This window comes from Anguilla rostrata, chromosome 16 (genome assembly GCF_018555375.3).
Source record: "Anguilla rostrata isolate EN2019 chromosome 16, ASM1855537v3, whole genome shotgun sequence".
Lineage (NCBI taxonomy): Eukaryota > Metazoa > Chordata > Actinopteri > Anguilliformes > Anguillidae > Anguilla > Anguilla rostrata.
The window spans coordinates 26050069-26070954 of NC_057948.1; the positions used below are offsets into that span (position 1 = coordinate 26050069).

General features: G+C 39.0%; 2 protein-coding genes across 3 annotated transcripts in view; one reads left to right on the forward strand and one right to left on the reverse strand.

The window, feature by feature from the left end:
• The window catches only part of LOC135241619 (neuroplastin-like), a 33020-nt gene extending 15599 nt beyond the window's left edge, over positions 1-17421 (forward strand). For both annotated transcript variants that reach the window (XM_064312154.1, XM_064312155.1), the window contains 7 exons: positions 3285-3459; positions 4418-4512; positions 8682-8815; positions 9272-9545; positions 14529-14550; positions 14880-14956; positions 15418-17421. In XM_064312154.1, coding sequence (XP_064168224.1) covers positions 3285-3459; positions 4418-4512; positions 8682-8815; positions 9272-9545; positions 14529-14550; positions 14880-14940 — 761 coding nt within the window. In that variant the 3' untranslated portion in view covers positions 14941-14956; positions 15418-17421. The remainder of the gene's footprint in view (positions 1-3284; positions 3460-4417; positions 4513-8681; positions 8816-9271; positions 9546-14528; positions 14551-14879; positions 14957-15417) is intronic.
• Positions 1-20055, reverse strand: part of LOC135241620 (calcium homeostasis modulator protein 6) — a 39905-nt gene extending 19850 nt beyond the window's left edge. Inside the window, exon 1 of the mRNA XM_064312157.1 lies at positions 19785-20055. The gene's annotated coding sequence lies outside the window, so the exon portion shown is untranslated. The remainder of the gene's footprint in view (positions 1-19784) is intronic.
• Between the last annotated feature and the right edge of the window lie 831 nt (positions 20056-20886).

A 20886-nucleotide genomic window follows, 5' to 3' on the forward strand; every position in this document is an offset into this window, starting at 1 on the left:
ATATAGAAAGACATTGTCTGAGGTTCAGAACATGAACATAAAAATAATAAAGAATAGTTTAATATTCGAAGAGTGATAAAAACAACAACAAATAGGTCAAATCATTCTTTTCAGTATTTAACGTCTTATGCATTTCTCGTCTCATTGCTTTTTATGTTTTAGTTTTTGTAATGCAGTATTGAACTTTGCCTTAAGTAAGAACAGGTAATAACAGTGGAGAGGAGGGGAATGACAGTGGTTTCCTATAGGCTCAAGTGTCTTCGTGAAAAAGAATGCAGATTAGCCTGAGCATCTGTCACCAGAAACAAGCTGTGCAGATGTATTGTGTGAATGGCTTGCATTATAATAAGGATACAAATCTTAGCCCATCCTGGTCTTTCTCCATTTTATGGAAAGCAGTCAGGGAACCTTTACAGCTGTATTTTCATAACTGACCTGTAGTGGTAACACAGTACATGTCAGTTATGACAAAATGTAATATAAGACAAAGGGAACCCGAGTAAATGTTAAAAACATTTTTTAAATTATTATTTAATTCATTTAATTTAATTTAAAAAAAGTTATTAAACACCCATATCGCCCATGTGTCAAACCATGCAATATATAACAAATATGCAATAATACAGGAAATCAGTGGGGCAAATACTTTTTCACAGTGCTGTATGTGTCTGGAGTGATTTTTCAGTAAGGAAGAAATTAATGTTACTCTACCAAAAATTGTTGGCCAGTGTCATCACCAAAGGGAAAAAAAAAACATTTTCACAATGCCTGACCCATATAATAATAATAATAATAATAATAACATATATATATAACTGTTAGTATTTTTAATAATTATAATGAATATTCTTAATTATAATTATCATCAATAAATATTATGATTAATAATATATATATATATATATTATTATTATTATTATTATTATTATTATTATTATTAACAGCTGTAATTGTGAGAGGGAGCTTCATAATAAGGACATTACAAAAACACGGCATTATGGTTTATTTAAAAATTACAAACAAGTCTACAAACAATTCTGCAAAAACTGAAATATTATATAAGATTGGAATTAGGACATCTAAGTCTTGTAAAAACTACAAAAGCCTGAGATAATTAAGTCAACAGGCCAACTTCTACAGGACAGCATCAAGCACATTTACGTACTGCAACAGGACCAGAGTGATGGTTACACTCCAGCAGTGTTCTCTTTCTTTCCTTCTTTCTTTTTCTTTTTTTATTTCTTTTTTCTATTTTTTCTTCCATATTTATTTATTTATAATTGTTGTTTGTATTCGGGTTTTTATAGTTGTCTTATAAACTTGGAATTTTTCTTTTGATTATCTTGTATTTTTCTCTGGCAAACTTTTATTGCTTTGGTTGTATTTTTGTATTTTTCTCTTGAGATGTATTTGTTCATTTGTTGTTCTAATGGTTTTAATTGTTTCTAATAGTTTTTTTTTTGTTTGTTTTTTCACTATTATTGTTTAATATATGCTGGCATACAGTATGATAAACCCTGATAGGCTGGGTGCTGGTTCTCATCTGAGAAATGCTCTGATTTTCATGTATATCAGTAAAATACTTCGAGCTAAATGAAAAGGGCATGTTGTGCTGTCAGCATCTCTTTCATGTCATCAGTTTCATGTTGCTTTATCGATTTCTTGTCTGCCGTCTCTTACACTCTCTGTCTCTCCCTCATCTAACTCATTTTTCCTTCCTTTCATTTTTATTCACAGATTACTGGCTTGGAAATTAAACCAGCTGTTATCTTCATCTCATTTTAATGTATTGTCTTACGTAACTAACTTTTGTTTTGTTTTTTTCTGCTGTGCCTTACACTGTAAGTAGGAACATTGTAACTTGTGTAAGTAGCTCAAGAATAAATAGGGATATACCCCAGCCAAAGCAGCCATCTATTTTTGGAAAATAAATTAGAATAAAACAGAAGGAAACAGAAAGGCGACAAATGTTTTGCATGAACAACATCTTGTACAAAACTAGCCAAATGTCATGTACAATTTAATATATAAAACTGATCAAACCAAAACCAAGTGAAAAAACCTGTAAAACCAGATGTGGGCAAGAAGGGCCTTATCTCTTTCTGGCTTTCATTCCAACTTTTGGCCTTTATTACTTAATTAAACCCAATTTTTTTTATTGGATATTTTAGCTACATTTATTCAAGAGCATGAATGAAGGCCGAAGATATAACTTTTTGAACTTGTTTTGATATAACTAAACTAAATGTGTTTCTGTGATCTAATCTACAAGTGAACCCGTGTTGGTGTATATAGCCAGTTAGCTCATTTAGCCAGGGTAATTGGTGGAAACAAAAACCTGCATACACACCTACTCTCCAGGACCAGAATGGCCCATCCCTGTGTTTAATACTGTGTTCCTTGTCATAATCTCGTATTTGTTTTCATCAATGAATAGTGACTTAAACTCACAAATGATTTTTGTAATGCTTGCTATTACTTTTTATTTTGATAGTCATCCCTCTGAAGTCCAAAGTAATGTGCTTGTAGTGTCTTGTCTGAGCATCCTGCTAGCTAAAATCTGCAGCTAGGTTTTAAATCGCTCACCATAGCGAAAATATCACTTGGCATAGTAGTTACAAAAAACATAATACAAAAATATAGATGCCAGGTATGTCAGTCCTTCAGGCTGTGTGTTCTCTATTGGGATCAGGGAGACATTTGTTCCCCTTGTACCTGCCTTTCTAAGTGTGGCTGCGTATCCTGTCGTAGATTACGCCAACAATGCATCTTTCGCCACTGCTAATATGATAAAAGCTCGCTCGGGCTGTTGCGGGCTGATAAGCATGCATCAGTTTAACAATCAGATATGTATTATGCCAGAAGCTCTTAAATTAGGTTTGCCATTTGTGCACTTAAAAACCCATTAATCACAAACTTCACTCCAGCAGTAAGAGCCCCTCAGACGTATTCTTAAAGCGAGGTAAGTATGCAAGTGTTGACTGGAATAGCCACTTCCGTTTTCTTTTGTGAGCCACTTGATTTATTAAATTGTCTGAAACTTATTGTATATATTTTATTGCATTGACATAGGCTATAACTTTTTTAATTTTTTTTAAACGAGAACCTATCAAAAGCTAAATGAAAAGTAGTTATATGTGTAGAGCTGCACAAGTAGAGTTGCAGATTCTGCAGTTTGTTTCTTAATGATTAGATTAGCCATGTACCACATCGGCACTGGCACATAGCCAGTGACCTGCATCTCTCCACTTTGCCGTCGAGCAGTAACGGCGCCTGTGTTTCAGAGCCAAAGATCGACTCCAGCGAGCACATGACCCTCCCCACGGAGACCCCGAACACCCCAGTCATCCTGCAGTGTAACCTGACTACCACTCCCTACAAGCACCTTGAGAGCTTCTGGATGAAAAACGACGAGGAGATTCCTGGCTCACGTGGCAACCTCAATTATACCGAATATAAGTATGATTCCCAACTGATGTTTTTGGTTTATGTATACATTTTTAAAACATTTTGATGTGATTATCTTGATGTGTTCTCTTGATGGACAGTCATGCCGGGTAGTAATGCTTGGCTTCCAGCCCCTGCCAGTCCCAACTCTATGGTGCCTTATATTCAGAGATAGCAGGTTAGGGTTTATTCTCACACCACAGGTACTTATTAAAACACATATCAAAATACAAATGTACAGACAATACTAATGTTTATAGAATTCAGATATTTAGATATGATTAGCCTATCATAAACTGCAGTAGCAGTGTCCACTTCAAACAATTTATAAAAAAACTTCCAGATTCATTATGACAGGCTCATGATTATCACTGTCAACCACTAACTCACTTCCTGCATCTTAGAAAAAAATGGAATGCATAAAATAAATAAACAAGGTTTATATTTCCAACATCAGTATATGAAGTATATTACTAAAGAAATTAAGTCAAGTCTTTTTTTGAGGCGAGAAAAGAAAGGAATTATCGCTGGCAGATGAATTTGTAGCTCACACAGTTTTCAGAAAATGACAGTTAAGAGCTCTGGGAGTATTGCAGGCTACTGCAGAGTCCATTCAAAGGAGGATCAGGCTACCAGCTGATGAGAATGCTAAGCAGGTTTGTCACACTCCGTGTCAGTAATCCCCTACTCGGTCTCATGCCACCTGCACCGATCACACAGGGCCCACTATGGCACAAACGTTCCCAACACCCCCACCCAGCAGCGTCTGCAGGTCCCAAAATCAGACAGGACACATCTCGCCCGATCTGAGCAACGTGCTGAAAATGGCTGCAGTGCCAAATGCAAGTCTAAGCAGACAGATCTGGCTTCTCTATGTCTGCTCATCATGACATCCCTCTACGTATGAACGGTTGCTGGGAGGGAAGGCGCTGAATCAAGGGCCCCAGTCACTCTCCCTATATTTTCACAGGATCAACAAGCCAAGGGCAGATGAATCGGGGGAATACATGTGCGTTTACACCTTTGAAATGGCGCCTCCCGCTAACGCCACCATAGAGGTGAAAGGTAGGCCTCACATCCTTTTATTCATTTCACTGAATCCTTTCGAGTTTTGTTGCACATTTTTTTATTTTCATGTTGGGAGGTTTGGCGTTTAAATGTAAATGGAAGTCACGTTTTCTAAAATCATATTTATCTTTCTAGTGTTATCAGAATCTGACAGAAATCTAATTCCAGAGTATATACATTACATGTTATGCAATTTTAAACATATATTATAAAATATATTCTAGAATTACGTATTTTATAATTTCCATATTCCCATGTTTAGAATGTAATATTTTACTGCGTATTACGTACTTATAAGGTTTTTAAATTAAAACATGCCGGAAAAACACTGAGTCACGATGCTCACGAAACAGATTGTTCCAGAAGCCCCCAGGTTGTCACAGAAATGTCAGATCCATTTTAAACAGGCAGAAGTAGTAGGCAGACAGATGCAAGACTGGTCCCCACTGAAGTGATCCTGACAGGGTGACTAGGCAGTGGCTGTCAGTCAGAGACAGCGGGGCCTCAAGGGATGCAGAGTCTGGGGTGGATTTGCCACTCTCATTTGCTTGCTTTAGTGAAGCTTTCCCTTCTGTATCCAATTGGCCCCATTAGTGTAGTATCCCTGGTATATATTAAAGAAGAAATTCTGCCATGAAACAGTAATGATTCAGGCTCATGATTTTTTTTCACACTGCACCCCCTCACCCTAATTGCCGTGAGCATGTTAAGGCTACTTCGGTAATTAAATTAAACGTTTGAGATAGCTTGTTTGTGTAAAATAGTGTCTCGTCAGGACAATAAGCGATCCGTTTGAAGCCACAAAAGGAGTCCAGTCAGAAGAGTGGTGCTGCGCTCCAAGTCCCATTTGAGTGAAAGCGAGTGGCTACGGGAACGCGCGAGCCACCGGAGCCCCTGTCCCAGAGGCAGCAGCCCACAGAGCGTTTCGGGCCTCGCTGTTTTGACGGCGACTCTGCGTCTGCCTCCGCCATTATTTCAAGGCTCTTCCGGGGATTGCCTTGTTGCATAACGGGCGGGATCCTCTCTCCCAGAGCTCCCGAGCTGTGAAAGAACTATGCAGCTCCAATCAAAGATCCCTCAGAACGGACTCTTTGTTCCCTTAGAACGGACTCTTTGTTCCCGCTGAAGGCCTTCCAGCATGAATTCCAAATGGTTCTGCTCACCGACATGCTGTCTCCAGATGATTCTTCTCCTCTTTTTTTCTTTTGAACAGTGTTTCGTAAAAACCTGCCTGGTCGCAGCTACATGTTGACATTTTTATGCTTTCCCCCACTAAACAACACATCTCCTTACTGACTTTATGGAGCTTTAATTTTCAAATGAATGCGTTTCTCTGTCAGGGTAACTTTGGGGCTTTGTGTGCCGTTTACCCAAAAGGGGTTGGGAAAGGAAAGCTTAGCAACGGGAACACGCGTTAAACAAAATAAAAATTAAGCCACTTTCTCAAATGGAGTCATTTTCAGTCCATGCTTTGGTGTACTTGAACTCATTCACTGTATGACGTTTGAAAGGTAAAATGTAAAAAGGCTGTCTCATTATCTCACCTGACCATGCTGCATGTTGCACATGATAGCGCATTTGAGCGACGGCGTTAAGGAAACAATGCCCCTGCTTTAATGGTCTCGTTCTGTTGAGCACGTTCTCCGTCCGCTATGTCCCTGACCGCGGTACGGTGTAGTTTAGCGGCCGCTCCCCATGATGCACTGTCCTTGGCGTTCCCATTTCCCCAGAGCACGGCTCAGCGGCAACAGATGGCGGCTTGTTTGATGGTTCGGGATTAAGCCTCTGAATCCGGTCCCAGCCTTTTCTAATGGCGGGAATTTATTGTCTGCAATGATAATCTGTTCTGAGGGTGAGGGCTTTGTAGTTCGTTTTGTGGCTGTCCTTCATTTTGTGCATCTCAGGGCACATATTTTATATATTTTTTAATATTTATAAAAAATACTTGTCTCACTCCATTTTTCTATGTTTTTTTTTTTTTGTTGAAGAAACAAACATTTGTGGGTGTCTGTCATGCATGTCCTCATTTCCCCTTGGTTCTAAACTGGAAAGATCTGGTTTACTTTTAGTTCAATTACCATTTACTATTTGTGCTTATGCCAGCATACTGATGTGTATTGGTAAATAGCTTTTGTATGTTTCGTTGTAGACGGCACTTGTTTACATGACAACCATTTCTGTTTTTTTTTTTCTAACATGCACCACTACACCACTCTGTGCACTAGTTACATTTATTCTTTATATTAAAAAGCCCCAGTCCTGAAAAGGTACAGAGCAATGAATAAGATAAGTATGTATTATGAGATACATTCACATACATCAATTAATTTTATTTTATTTTTTAATCCATAAAAAAAATCAAGTTGGGTATTTTATATATTGTATATTTTTCTCCTAAATGTCAGGACGTGGAGCCATAAAACCCTGTCTGAAGTGATTCTCTGAGAAGTGACTGACATAATTAGCATCGACACTTTAAAAGCTGCCAACTATCTTATGTGCTATTTTATGGTTAGCTATGTCAGTTATGGCTCATGTGGTTGAAGTATCCAACAAAGAGCCACTGAGGTGGTTGGGAGTGCTAGCCTGTCATCCCCTGAGACAACGTTACGAACACATATGCCTCACGCTGAAGTCTTGCAATAAGGGAAAGCCGTGATGAGTGCATTCAGGTCTTGCATCAGCACCTCAAAGGAACAGCCCGTTTGCTGTCAGTCAGGAGCGAAGCACGCCTGAGGTGATGCTAAGCTAAAGCGGTCCCCCTCCCCCTTTAAGACAGCATGTGTGTGTGCGTGTGTGTGTGTGCGCGTGTGCTATAATTAGCAATGGATGATGTCACCGCGGGCCAAAGCCACTCCCCCTCCCTTCACACAGCAGAAAAGGGTAGTTCCAGCCTCGTCTCTGATCCTGCTTAATTGCATGGAAGGAATTACGGTAATTTTGTGGATTATAGAAAGGCTGTAGTGGTTATCTGCTTGCTGCAGGTTTCATAAAACGGCACTCCAGTGGCCATACAGTTTCTAAGATGGGTTTAAAAATCAAGCCTGCTGCATTTAATTAGAATTACGCAATTAAATTCACAGACACCAAGCTCGTAGTCACTGAAGGGGTGTCATGAACTCTTGACACTGCCAGTATTTTACAACAGTAGGACAATATTCATGTGTTAGGGATAGGCTACATCAAGAACAGGTATCATACTAATTATTGTCAAAGATATCAGATTTTTGGGCCGAAAAAATAAATAAAAAATAAACTCTGCTTTTCTCTGAAGAAAGAAATTCATTCAAGTATTGAACACCAATACCGCGGAAAAAGTCTGAAAGTGTTTATCCATTAATACACATAATTTATATCATTCTATTGTAGCATTTCGTAGACTTATCAACTAGTCTGTGTACATTGCAACCAGTGTGGTTGCTTCTCGAGCTGTTACATTTCAGTCATTTCTGGTATACTGTATTACTGTAGGAATAGAATATGCCATGGACACTCAAATCTGGACCTCGGCTCCAAATCCAGCCCAGGTTTTCCTTTCCCCCCGGTAAATTAACTGAACAGTTATTGCTACCGATTGGCCAGACTGTATTCACACCTGACTCTCAGGTAAAGGGATGGTGGGAAACCAGCAGTTCTTGGACCACAAGGGCCACGATTTGAGTACCAGTGATATATCTGTATGCTATTTCCTTATAAAGATTTAAATATTATTTACATTAATATAAATTTAGCTTTTTCTATACAATATTTAAAAATAAATGTAGCATTTACATAGTAGATACTAAATTTTATCTAAGATCTCATGTTTTATCTAAGATCACTATGAGTAATTCACAGATTACAATAAAATGTTCCATCGAGAGCAGTCTATCTTCACTCTAAAGCAGGGCTGCCCAACCCTGTTCCTGGAGATCAACAGTCCTGTAGGTTTTCATTTCAACTCGAATTCGGCACATCCGATTCTACTAATTAGCAGCTCAATGAGATCTCTAGCTGTTGAATGAGGTGTGCTTTGTTAAGGTTGAAGTGAAAACCTATAGAACAATAGATCTCCCGGAGTAGGGCTGGGCAGCCCCGCTCAAAAGGGTGCATTAGAGTGATTTTTTTAATAGCTTTTTTAGCTTTTCAGTCCAGCTACAGTGCTAATGCTTTATCTGTCACTGCAGCCGCCCCCGACATCACCGGTCACAAACGCAGCGAGAACAGAAACGAAGGGCAGGCTGCTCTGCTGTACTGCAAGTCTGTGGGCTATCCTCACCCCATCTGGACCTGGCATAAACTGGATAACGGCATCGTCAAGGTACGTGCCCCTCCTCTGCTCCTAGCACTTTACCTCATAGTGGTCTGCACAATAGCTGTGTACTAATGTAGGTTGTTTTTTTCCGGGTAATACTTGGAACAAAATGATCTTTAGTGTGTTTAGTTCAATTTATAATGAAAGAAATGCAACAAATAAATTATCAGGCAAAACAATAAGTAAATAATTTAATATCATGCTGCTTAGTGATGATTAATTTTTCTGTATTTTGCTAAGGGGACATGCCATTCAATTTAAAGACCGTGGCTCTTTAAACATCTGAATACGAAGATCAAGCATGCCACTGATATTAACATCAATATAAACAGTGGGTTAATTAACAGAGGGTAAATGTAACAGTATAGCTCTTGGCCTTGATTAAATCATACACACTTGTCTTGTCATGTAATCTGACCGGTCACTTTCCATCTTGCTCTCCCTTTCTCTCTCTCTCACTAGGAAATAGACAACTCATCTGGGCGCTTCTACATCAGCAACAAGGACAACTACACAGAGCTGAACATTCTGAACTTGGACATCAACAGCGACCCCGGCAAGTACCAGTGCAACGCCAGCAACGCCCTCGGCACGGCGACCACGCAGTCGATCCTGCGGGTGCGCAGCTACCTGGCCCCCCTGTGGCCTCTCCTGGGCGTGCTGGCGGAGATCATCATCCTGGTGGTCATCATAGTGGTGTACGAGAAGCGCAAGAGCCCGGACGACGTGCCGGAAGGTAAGTCCCCGCCCCCACGCCTGCGGCCTCCCTGCGTGGCCCGCATCTCCACAGGGAGAACGGCTGCATGTTTTAAGTCTTCAGTGACACGATCAGCTTTGTGGCACAATGTTCAACCAGGGCTTGTGGGGAAACCTGCCCTGTTTTTCAGTTCTGAGAAGTGTGCATATTAGTTGATTATTATGTCAGGTGTCTGATTCTGGTAAATCGTCGTCAATAATTGACTGTGTGGAAGCCTACCATGGAGGCGTACACTGTTGCAAAGACACTGTCCCTGATAAATATTGATGAGAAATGCGATTCCCGGCAGGGTCAGAGGTGGCCTGCTGTTAATTATTGATCCCTCCCAAGGGACAAATTTACAAGACAGTCAATCTGTTCTGTGGTTAGTTATTTACAAACACAAAGGATCACAATGCAAGAGGAAAGACCATCAAAAATGCAATGACATTTTATCTTCAAGTTTTCAATTCTTTACATGTCATCGTATTCTTTCTGAACTTACTGGTACATATTATGTAGTTTTTGTATCCATTCATTCTCAAAATATGTATTGCTAGTTAGGAGTTGGCTGCTTTAGTTACATATGCCCTATATACAGCAAGTAAAAGTTAGGAAGCAAGCTTCTACAGTTCTTCAGCTAAGGACAGATTACTTTGTAATGAAAGGCACATGAATATATTTAACAAGCTGGATTGGCTACAGTTACTAACTTGGCATCCAAATATGTATGGTATGATCATATTCTAGTCCTGTGCTGTATAATCAAAACCTGAGATTTCTGCTGTAGCACATTTGAACAATTCACCGGTTCTGGGGTATGATAGTATGAGCGGACTAACGATTCCATCCCTATATTACACATCACAACCATCCTGATGTGTCAAATGTAAGCAAATATGACCTTTACCAACACATTACTAAATGGATGTTTATCAGGAAAGCAACTGACCTTTTAAACGGTGCGTCTCACAGACAATAAAAAAATGTATCTTCAAAAATGTATTTAAAACGTTAACTGCATCTTGTGATCACAACCAAGGACCACCGAACAAAGGAGAATATGTACCCACTGTTTGTTGGTTGTATGGCAGTTCACTGACCACTGCACATTTTATAATATTATTAGCTTAGCTGAATTATTGCCCTGTTGTAGTGGGGAGTCCTTTACTAAATGGAGGGTACTTGTCCTTTATGTGCCATTGAGTGTCTCTTCTCCCCAGCTGTGGAGAAAAAAAAAACCATGGTGTGCGGGACTGTTCTGTAATCCCGTAGCTACAGCAGAAATCAAAACATCAAATCAAAAAATAATAACCCCACCCACCACCAGGGCTCATTTGCATAATATGGTATTAGTTGGAGGACATGTTTCTAAAATAGAGGAGGAAATTGTGCGTTTGAACATTTTGTAGAAGTTATTTTTAGGAAAACAGTGTCAGTCAGTGCACCTGTTAGTTCTTCATAACCTCCATTTGTTTCTTCTTTGTTACAATGATGAAAAATGAATTACAGTGTACTTTCCCCTCACTTGTCCTCTCCTCCCTCAGGTAAGTAAACGATAAGCAAGTAGAACTGGCCATGCTGTATTCATCAATCTAAAGCGTATTGAATAAATTCATGCAATACAGTACGCATATATTTCTATACCCTTTTTATTAGAATAGACAAAGGGTGCCACAGTCAAAGATGTGTCCAGTAAGTGTACACAATAAAATAAAATAAGAGTTCAGTTCATGTGGTTATTAAAAATCTTCTGCTCAGAATGAATTTTGTACCACAACGTGACAGCAGTTATATCCGTAAACACTGCCTGCACTGTATTCATAATGCAATTTAGTCTTGGGCCAGAGAATGGCCGCTTGTATATTAGCTTCATTAAAGTGTGTGACTTTATGTGTGTGACATGCTGACAGAACAGACTAATTGAGCTGCCGAGATTTATCAGTGCTTTGCTCCTGTGTGCTGCACTGACAAACACTGCATTATTAATATATCTGCAGCTTAGCTGATGCTATCTGCAGTGCCCTACGATGGGCCATAATCATCTTCTTTAGATGATTTACCATGGTGCAGTTAACAACGCTGAACAGCACAGGTATTGAAATAGAGCTTAGTTACTTTATTTTCTAAAAACACTGGAATTAAATTGATGTACATAATATGCCAAATTATCACATGAATGTAGTAAGAAAGAACATTCAGCAGATAAATAACATGTCAAATACAGGAATCGCTTCATAGTTACTGAGTGTCGGTCTTCTCGAACACTACTTTTTGCTGCTGAAAATCAAATGGCTAGCATATGCTGCTTAGTGTTTGCTATCTAACAGAATTAGATACCCCACTGCTGTAATGTTCCCACTAACACTGGTGCTTTTGCACATCAAAAGGATGTTTTGTCCAAGGATGTTTTGACACAGAGCAGCATGCAGAATATACTGATCTCTTTTTATAGGTTCTCTTATAGTAGGCATGCTTTCCAGTAAATATAAAGGGTTACAGGCTACAAACTTTATGCTGAGTGAAGGTAATCTGAGCCAAATGATGGAGGTGGAGGTTTTTTGGACTCAATGGGTTACTATGACTTCTTCTTCCCCTTTCCAAATCGCATCATAACCTAAAATGGGTGGTAAGTGCGAGAATCTGCATGCCTCCAGAGTTCGTTTTTTTATCTGCTTCTATCAGCCACTACTATCCATCCAGACTATAATATACACACTCTTTTTTTGTAAATATTTCATTCATATTGCTTATCTATGCATTTTATAATGTTTGTTGAACTGCATACTTTCTCCATTCACATTCATGGCTGGTTTTTTAGATGCAAGCCTCCCATTTTGAATTCTCAATTTTCCTTTCATTTGTTTCTTTTTGATTTTCGTATCGGTATTCATTTGAAGTTTTTACATGTTTCTTTCTGGTGTGAAGTGGTGCGGGAGAGTGTAAAGGGTCTGTGACAGAAAGTTGCAGTTAAGGTTGTTGGGAGAAACACTTTTTCCTTTAATGTTCAAGTGTCCTCTTCTGAGTTGAGTTTTGAATAAAAGAGTTTGGCTGTGCAGAACTTGAAATTGACGCTAAAAAATTGTGTGATTTTTTGACACAAAGATCATAATTACCAGGGGCAACGTTTTTGGCAATGGCGCTTGATTTTCATTTCATCTTGGACAAATTCCCCCATTGCAAAAACTGTGGTGTGGGGGTACTGAAAATATAGTCTAAAATGTGTCCAGGTCAGTGAATTGTACACCTTTGATGACCACTGTTTCACAATAAACAAAGGGTTAAAGCTGTGGCCTGGATTTAAATTATAGGCTGTCAGTAAGCAGCACCGTGAAAAATGCAGCATGCAGACTCACTGACTAATTGCATATTTTATCACTGGCTGTGTGCATGTATACACATGGCTGAAACACGAACCAATCTTCATCTAATGCAAATTCTTCTCTGCTATACGCTTGAGGGGGAGGAAGATGTGATCATTAATGGCATTGTGGTCTAGCAATAGCATCAGAGATGCGAATGCATGGAATTGTGCAATACTGGAAGTGTGGAGACATAAAATTTGTACCAGAGATTCAATATATTTAAATGTACTGATCATGGTTGACTGGTTTTAAAAGCTCACATTGTTCCTGATTTCTCCTTTTCTCTGCATTGAGTTTTCCATCTATAAGAGAGAAGCATGGTTAACGCAGTCTGCATTCCTTTCAGAAATATTTATTTTAAGGCACTGGTTTGATTGCTTTGACAGTTTAACTTACGGATGACTCATAGCTGTACAGAGCTATATGCTCTGAGTAACCAAAGGTTTGGTCTTTGGTTGCCCCAGTTTTATTTTCTGAATCTGTCACATGCATTTGCTATGTACCTATTATTTTTGTCATCTTTTTACTTTTGCTTTTCTGTTTTTGCGTGGCCTGTAGTTTCAGTGCTCGGGCAGCTGCTTTTTAAACTCTGGCGTGATGCTGAAGAAGGCAGTTGGAGGGGTTGGGGGGTGGGATGGGGTGGGGGGTGGGGTTTGGGGGTCATTGTAAGAGGGGTCCCCTCCACGCCCGAGCCCCTGTCATATGGCCACGCTGTCTAGCGCTCTAACTTCCATACCAGCCCCATGTAATCCGTGTGGAATCCTGCTGCCATCAGACCTTCAGCTGCACGGCTGTACTAACACACTAATCCCAAGATCCAATATTAGGCCTGCCGCATGCACCGCGACCTGGCTCCTCGGTGCATTATTGGATGCACAAAGGCCTTCGGGCAAGCCTGCTTTTGCACTGCATGTCCCCTTTTAGAAAGCTGCTGACATTACCAAGCAAGGTTCGGCAACCTGCTTGGCTTAAGAGAGCCTGTGGAGTAACTCTGCTCCTTCAATAAAAAGTTATAAATCTGACACAGACTAACATTTGAGTTGAGATTATCTTCTCCCAGTCGCCTGAGTGTTGTAACAAAGTAATGGAACGAACGCAACTGCTTTTTGTATAAAGATAGGACAACCAAGAAAGAAAGGAGAATGCATGAGCTGTGATCATTTCTAAATCTCTAATTTCCTCATTGAAAGACTGCACTCATATGATGCTAATAAATAAATGCATCACTTCAGGGTTTTAGGATGGTCACTTTTTGGCCTTAAACTGGCGTCAGCAGTGTTCCACTTTCAGCTGATAATTTTTAAGATAACTTTTTTTATCTTTATTTTTTATCTTCATTGTCTGACCCACTGTTTTGGCTATACAATAAATGAGCCACCAAAACATGGGAACAACACAAGACAGCTTTAGTTAAAATCGAGGGAATTAAGTAATTATGTTTATTGCTTTTAACATATCACCTGAAAAAGCCTACAGGATCTATGGAAATCTGTTGAAAACAGTTGTTTTTTTAAGTAGAAACTGGGGTATTGTCAGTTTAGCATGTGACTGTTTGTTTCAAGAGGTCCAACTGTCCTTTCTGTTTCATTGTTTCTTCCTTCTGCTTTACCTGCTGAAGATGACGAACCAGCTGGACCAATGTGAGTACCAGATTTACCTCATTAGCTGCCAAAACTGGATATAGGGGCTGCACGTCACCTCAGCAGTGAACGCGCTCGCCAAGCAGCCTTTCAAACTTATGTCAGGTCAAGTCTTGGTGATCCACTTCTTTTGTATATACTTTGTTTTATGTTTAGTTCAGCAAACCTTTGAGTTCTGCAGACATATTTTATTTTTGTAAGAAGTGGCACGCTTGAGCCCCTCCGGTACCATGAGAGAAGAATCGGCAGCGTATAAATGTTGGATATTCAGTGTGGCATGTTTGTTTCATATTCCACAAGTTATATTTACCATGGTCTTTCCCCACTAGGAAAACAAATTCTACAAACAACCACAAAGACAAAAACTTGCGCCAGAGGAACACTAATTGAGCACACTTCCAGCACAGTGAGTATTCGCAATCAGTGCAGCTTCCTTTTGGAAGTACACAATAGGCATCTTCCTGAAACAATACGAGTACACTGCATACAACCTATTTTACATGTGTGTGGTGCATAAACCGTGCATCTTCAGCAACAGAAAAAATTGCTTTGGCTTTCCTTTTGCCAATTACCACTATGGTTTTATGATTTTAACCAAAAAATGTAGCTGCACGATTTTTGAACAATGGTGATGGTACAGTACTAGAATAGAAAGGTAATTTGGTAACATTCTATTCAATTAATTTGGAAGCTGTCACTAAATAAAAACATGAAAACAGAGACCATAAAATAACTTTTCTTTATTAGCAATGAATTCACACTGGAGGCACTAATATTGTTCTGTAGATCTACATTTATCTAGATCTATCTACTACTATTATCTATAATAGTTCTGTAGATAACCATTTCCCATGTTTGTAATTACAGGTGTTTAAATGGATATCATGACAATATGAAGGTAACGGAGGAAGGAATCCTGACAATTCCGAATGGAACACATCTGGTATCATTTGGAGTCTTAAAGGGGACACAAAGTACTGGGTCATGTGACTCTGGTTCATTTGCTTTTTACCTTAGATAAGATGCAGCCCTGCATTGAAAATCTGGAATTGACTCATATTTGGTAGAAAATTAATTTAGCTTTTTTTTAGAGCTACTTGCACTAGGGCACTGTCCTCTTGGAACAAGCTAGGTTGGGAAGTCACTGGGTTTGTTGGTCTCAGCTGCTCATGCTGTTTTTATTAGTAGACTTCTGACTGTCCATCAGCTCAATGATGAATCGGGAGGAAAAAACAATACAAAAAAATGTAAGGAAGGTCCTTTTTGTATTAACCTGGGGATGTTAACATGAGTATTACAGACAAAAACCTATTCATTCTTACAAAGTGGCTGTATTGGTTCCGCATGATAGGTAGCCAGCTTGGCTGCTCTACTCATAGACTGTAGTAGTTTCGCCTTTCCTCCCAACCACAGCATCGGTGTGGTGTTTGAAGTCTGCAAAACAAATCATCCACATTCAAAGATCTCCTCCTCCATGTCATATTCTGACGTAATAGAAAGGGGTCACTGCAGACCCGTCACCACATTTCACAGGTGGACTCTGTCATTTCAGAGCAACAAGCCAGTGCCAGTTCATGAAAATGAATCATTTTTGCTCGATACTACTCATTTCAGCACTCCATTTTGTTTTTTCCCTCTCACGATTCATCGTCGAGCTCACTGAAAGTCTGCAGTCTTGTAACAGGAATAGCTTGAGCAGCCAAGACAAACCAACCATGCGATGTCACAACCTAGCTTGTTCCAAGATGGCTGCGCCCTAGTGTTAGTAGCTACAATAAAAAGCAAACTTTATTTTTCAAGCAAATATGGGTGAATTTCAGATTTGAATGCAGGGCAATACCTTATCTAATTTATACAGCAACTGAACCAGAGTCACATTGCCAAGTGCTTCACATCCTCTTCAACAGTAACACATAATTTATAAGAAGAATATAAAATGGCTGTTTTAATCATGCCTTATTGAGTCTTGTGTGGCGACGCAGGAATAGAGGTGTACAAATTTTTTTCCGTCTGTGTGCTATTGTTGCTTTTTGTTTGTTCCATAACCCCACCTCCCCACCGGCTACCCTCTTTCAGCAAGAATCCTTTAATTTGTACCATTACATATCGTTAATAATGCATGCAAGATTACTTACTGTATGATAGACAGGACTGTGTTTTTTTCTGACTGTTTCTTTGAGTGAGGCTGCAATCAAATGTATTCTCTTTGTATTTTAACTTAAGCAAAAATCTTCCAAACAAAAAGAATATTGCTATATTCTGATAAATATTGAGCTTTGTACAGTTCAGCCATTCCACAACACATGATTCTGTACAGTGGTGTTATATATTTTCAAATTTTATCTCACAATGTAAAGGCTTCAAAGGAGTCCTGCAGTATTTAATCAATAATGAATTCAAATAAAATTCAGTTATTGTACTATGAACATAAAATAGCAATTACCTGTTTTAATATTTTCTATAGCAACTTGGATGTCTTGTAAATGTTGCACTTAAGTGTTAATTCTAAAATAAAAATATGTATAAATTTCATTTTATAATGCACATTCCCTGATTTAGTCATTTATATTGAAGATATCTATTGTACAGCATGGCTATTATCCTATGCAATATTTATTCATATAGATATATTCACACTTACAAGGCAGGAATGGTTTGTTTTTCTATAATAAAGCTTTACTCGTGTGAGATCACTTTGACAGACTGGTTCAGATGTAATGCTCTGCTGTAGATGCATGAGTCTTCTGTAAACTGCGTGTTTGTGTAATGCAGTGCAGATGGTTGTACATTTGGGTGGAGAGAGCGGACATGCCACAATAAAACATGTGAAACCAATCATTTTTGAGAATAAACAACTCCAAATTTTAACAAGGTTTTTGAAAATATTTTTTTTTGAAGTGTGTCAGTTTGTCGACAGTGCTGCCGTGTGTTAAGTGTGAACCACGATCGCCTTCTCTACCCCCGGTGCGCTACCAAACACGAGCTTGAATTACAATGCAGAGTGGGACACAGAGACAGACGGATACACACTGAAATGTAGAGGCACATACAGGCACGTGCACCATCTCTGCCAATGACACATCTCTCCATCTTCTCTACAGTAAGTACACCACATATTCATCTGTGATTGGCATACACATTTCACATCAGGTGGGGTTCTGTACGCAAGTCTAGGGACAGCATACAGTGAATGTCAACAAACAGAAAAAGAGAAAACCTTATTTACTGACCATCACACAGGCTATCCCAAGTGAGTCATTACATTACAACAACTAAAACAAGATTTTCAATCAGGAAACAGACCTTTAAAAGCACCAGGGAATTATGAATATCTGGTGCTCTCAGTGAGTGTTAACCAGTCTACCAGTGTTTGTCATGCAATAGAGCACTTAATTAGATGTCATCGAACGCCCGTCAAAACTCCTCCATGAGAACGCCTCTTTTTTTTTTTTTCATTGAAGTAGTATTTTGCCTGTCATCTGACAGGTCTGTGATAATGCAGTAAAAATGTGGTCACACTGGGATGTACTGTAAGGGATTACACCTAAAATAAAATGCTATAAATTAGTTATCCTATACTAAGCTTAACAGAGCTAATGATATATTAGGGCTCTGACTACAACCGCGCATTTGTAGTAGAAGCTAAATTTAATGGATGAAGATCTAAGACGGTGCAGACAAACTTACATACCATGAAAAATAAGCACTGCAAACATTCCAACATACAGTAAGGCAGTAGTGATGGGTACACCACAACAGTTCTGATGTTATTTCGGGGTTAATAAAAATAGCACCATCTAGTGGACCACTTAGTAACATAGAAATGTAATTACTACCAGAAGTAGCTTATGATAGTTTGGTGAAGTGAACAATACTCACAGATCCTCTGCAGTGACCATATTAATTATATAACCCCCTCCTGGCAGCTTTGACAATCAAAGCAAAGGGCAATTTTCAGGTTATATCTTTTGAGGGAATGTAATGCCAGACTCATGGAGAGGATATATATATATATGTATATATATACGTGTGTGTGTGTGTGTGTGTGTGTGTGTGTGTGTGTGTGTGTATACACAACCACTGCATGCATTACCATTTTATGGTTTTTGTGTTAATTCCAGCCCTTTTCAGCTGTGCAAACTTAAGTTTACTTAAAAGTACTGTAAATCAAAACAATATAGTCAAATAGTTGGTGCTACCACATTAAGCAAAAGCAAACATTGTGAACTTTGCCTCATAGTCATTGGTTCAAAAATACAAAATTAGATTCGTACAGAGAAAGAAGAAAAGAACGATTTGACTGAACTGTAGGTAGTATATTTATGGAATGCCAAAAATGCCAAAATTTGAAATTAATTGGTTTATGATTCAAGAAATAAATGAATAAATAAATACAAATGCTAGAATTTTCTTTTTCAAATAAATGAACGTACACAAATAGATCAAATCTGACATGAATGGGTACTTCTGCATTGCCTGATTCCTCATCAGGGGGGTGCTGAAGCCAATCCCAGCATGCATTGGGCAAGAGGCAGTAATACACCCTGGATAATCAATCTCAGGGCACACACTATTCACTCACACAATCATAACTTGAAGGACACACGCAGATACACCACACAGAAAGGCCCTGCCTGGGATTTGAACCAGGCACCTTCTTGCTGTGAGGCAACAGCTACCCACTGCACCACAACTTAATTGTTCCGTTTCTGTATGTATATATAAATCCAGATGGAATGCATACATTTCATCCATTTATTTAGCGATGCATTTATTTATTTGTTTTTAATGTTGCCATTTTTCGTTCTCCCTATATCTCCAAGCTGAAAGAGAATCAGGTCTTAAGCCACGCCCCCTTCAAAGGGTACAGACAGCACATTACATAATGGTCAGTTTGTAGCCGAAACGTGCACATTCGGAATCAGTGTTGCATCCAATATGATAGGGAACTATACAGGCAACAAGCTAGGCAGCTACCTTGTAGACAGTATTACTTCACATTGAATCAAAACGAAGCATACATTAATATATTGTGCCGGTTTTGCGAGGTGTAGCTAGCTAACTAGCCTCGAGCAGGACAGGTATAACTTCGATGATAACGCCCAAAACCATGTAACCTAGTTAGCTAGTACTTAACTAGTTGCAGTAAATAAAAACACATACAATGTGAAATAAAAATATATATTTTTTAAACTAGCATCACAGCTGTAGTGTCACGAGTTACGGTTACTCACCAAGACACCTGTTCAACTCCCCACAAATTCTCAAACCAGGTCCATGTCGTGCAGAACCCGTTAATTCTCCTCATTCCGGTTCTTCATGTCCATACCTCACTAGATATTTGACCTGTGCGTTTCATTTTAGTTGTAGCAAAGTTGTCCCCTTTAGTGGAAGTATTTCTGGTTGGGCTGTAGCTAGCCACAGGCCGTGAGATATCTTTCAGGCGCCCCCCACCCCGTCCATCCACGACCCCATTATGTGGCGTGACTGGCGTCGCTCCCGGGTTTTTTTTTTTTTTTTTTTTTTGAAATCTCAATCACGTTTTTGAGTTGGGTGTGGCTATTAATAACGCCGTAAAGTCTAGTCCAGCTGTAGGCGTTATTAGAATCAGTTTTCATTGATGCATAATTTCCCCACACGTTTCACTTCGAATGTGTCAGTGCAGTGCTGAACATTTTAACCTTACCATCAAAAGGACAACACAATTTAAAGTAGCCTATTATTCTGTTGTAATTTTATTGCACTCTATTATTCCAGATTTGTTTAGTATGACCTTATAATATTATATCTGAAATTGCTCCTTGTTGAGTCAATTTTGATTTCAAAACCAATAAATATTGATGAGACAAGACAATTGTGTAAAAGTAAGAATAACAGGTCCCAGTAACACGTGTCTGTGTATCTAAATCACATATCGTTGGTATCAGTTAGGCTGAAGAGATACCGTACATTTAACGGTCAGATTTGTACATCAAAGGCATTGGCGTGTTCAATGAATTAACTCACATTCCAGTCAAAATTAAGTGACAGTGTTTGCTCACACACTCATGATTCAGATAACGATGTCATTTCTAGGCTGGAGGCTATAAAGCAGTGATGACTCAAGGCAGAACGAACAAAGAGGATTCATTATTGCCCTGAGATTAACCTTTACTGGACATATGAGCAGAAGGTTTAATTGTGTTCAGTTAATTTCTCTGTCACCAACAGCTTTCTCCAATTTGATTATAATCTGCATTAGTTAAGTGGGTGTGCTCAGTGTGATTTCCTGGGTATGATTGCGGTGTTTTGTCGCATATGAATTGTTTAATAATTTAAGTTTTTGCAACAAGTGGT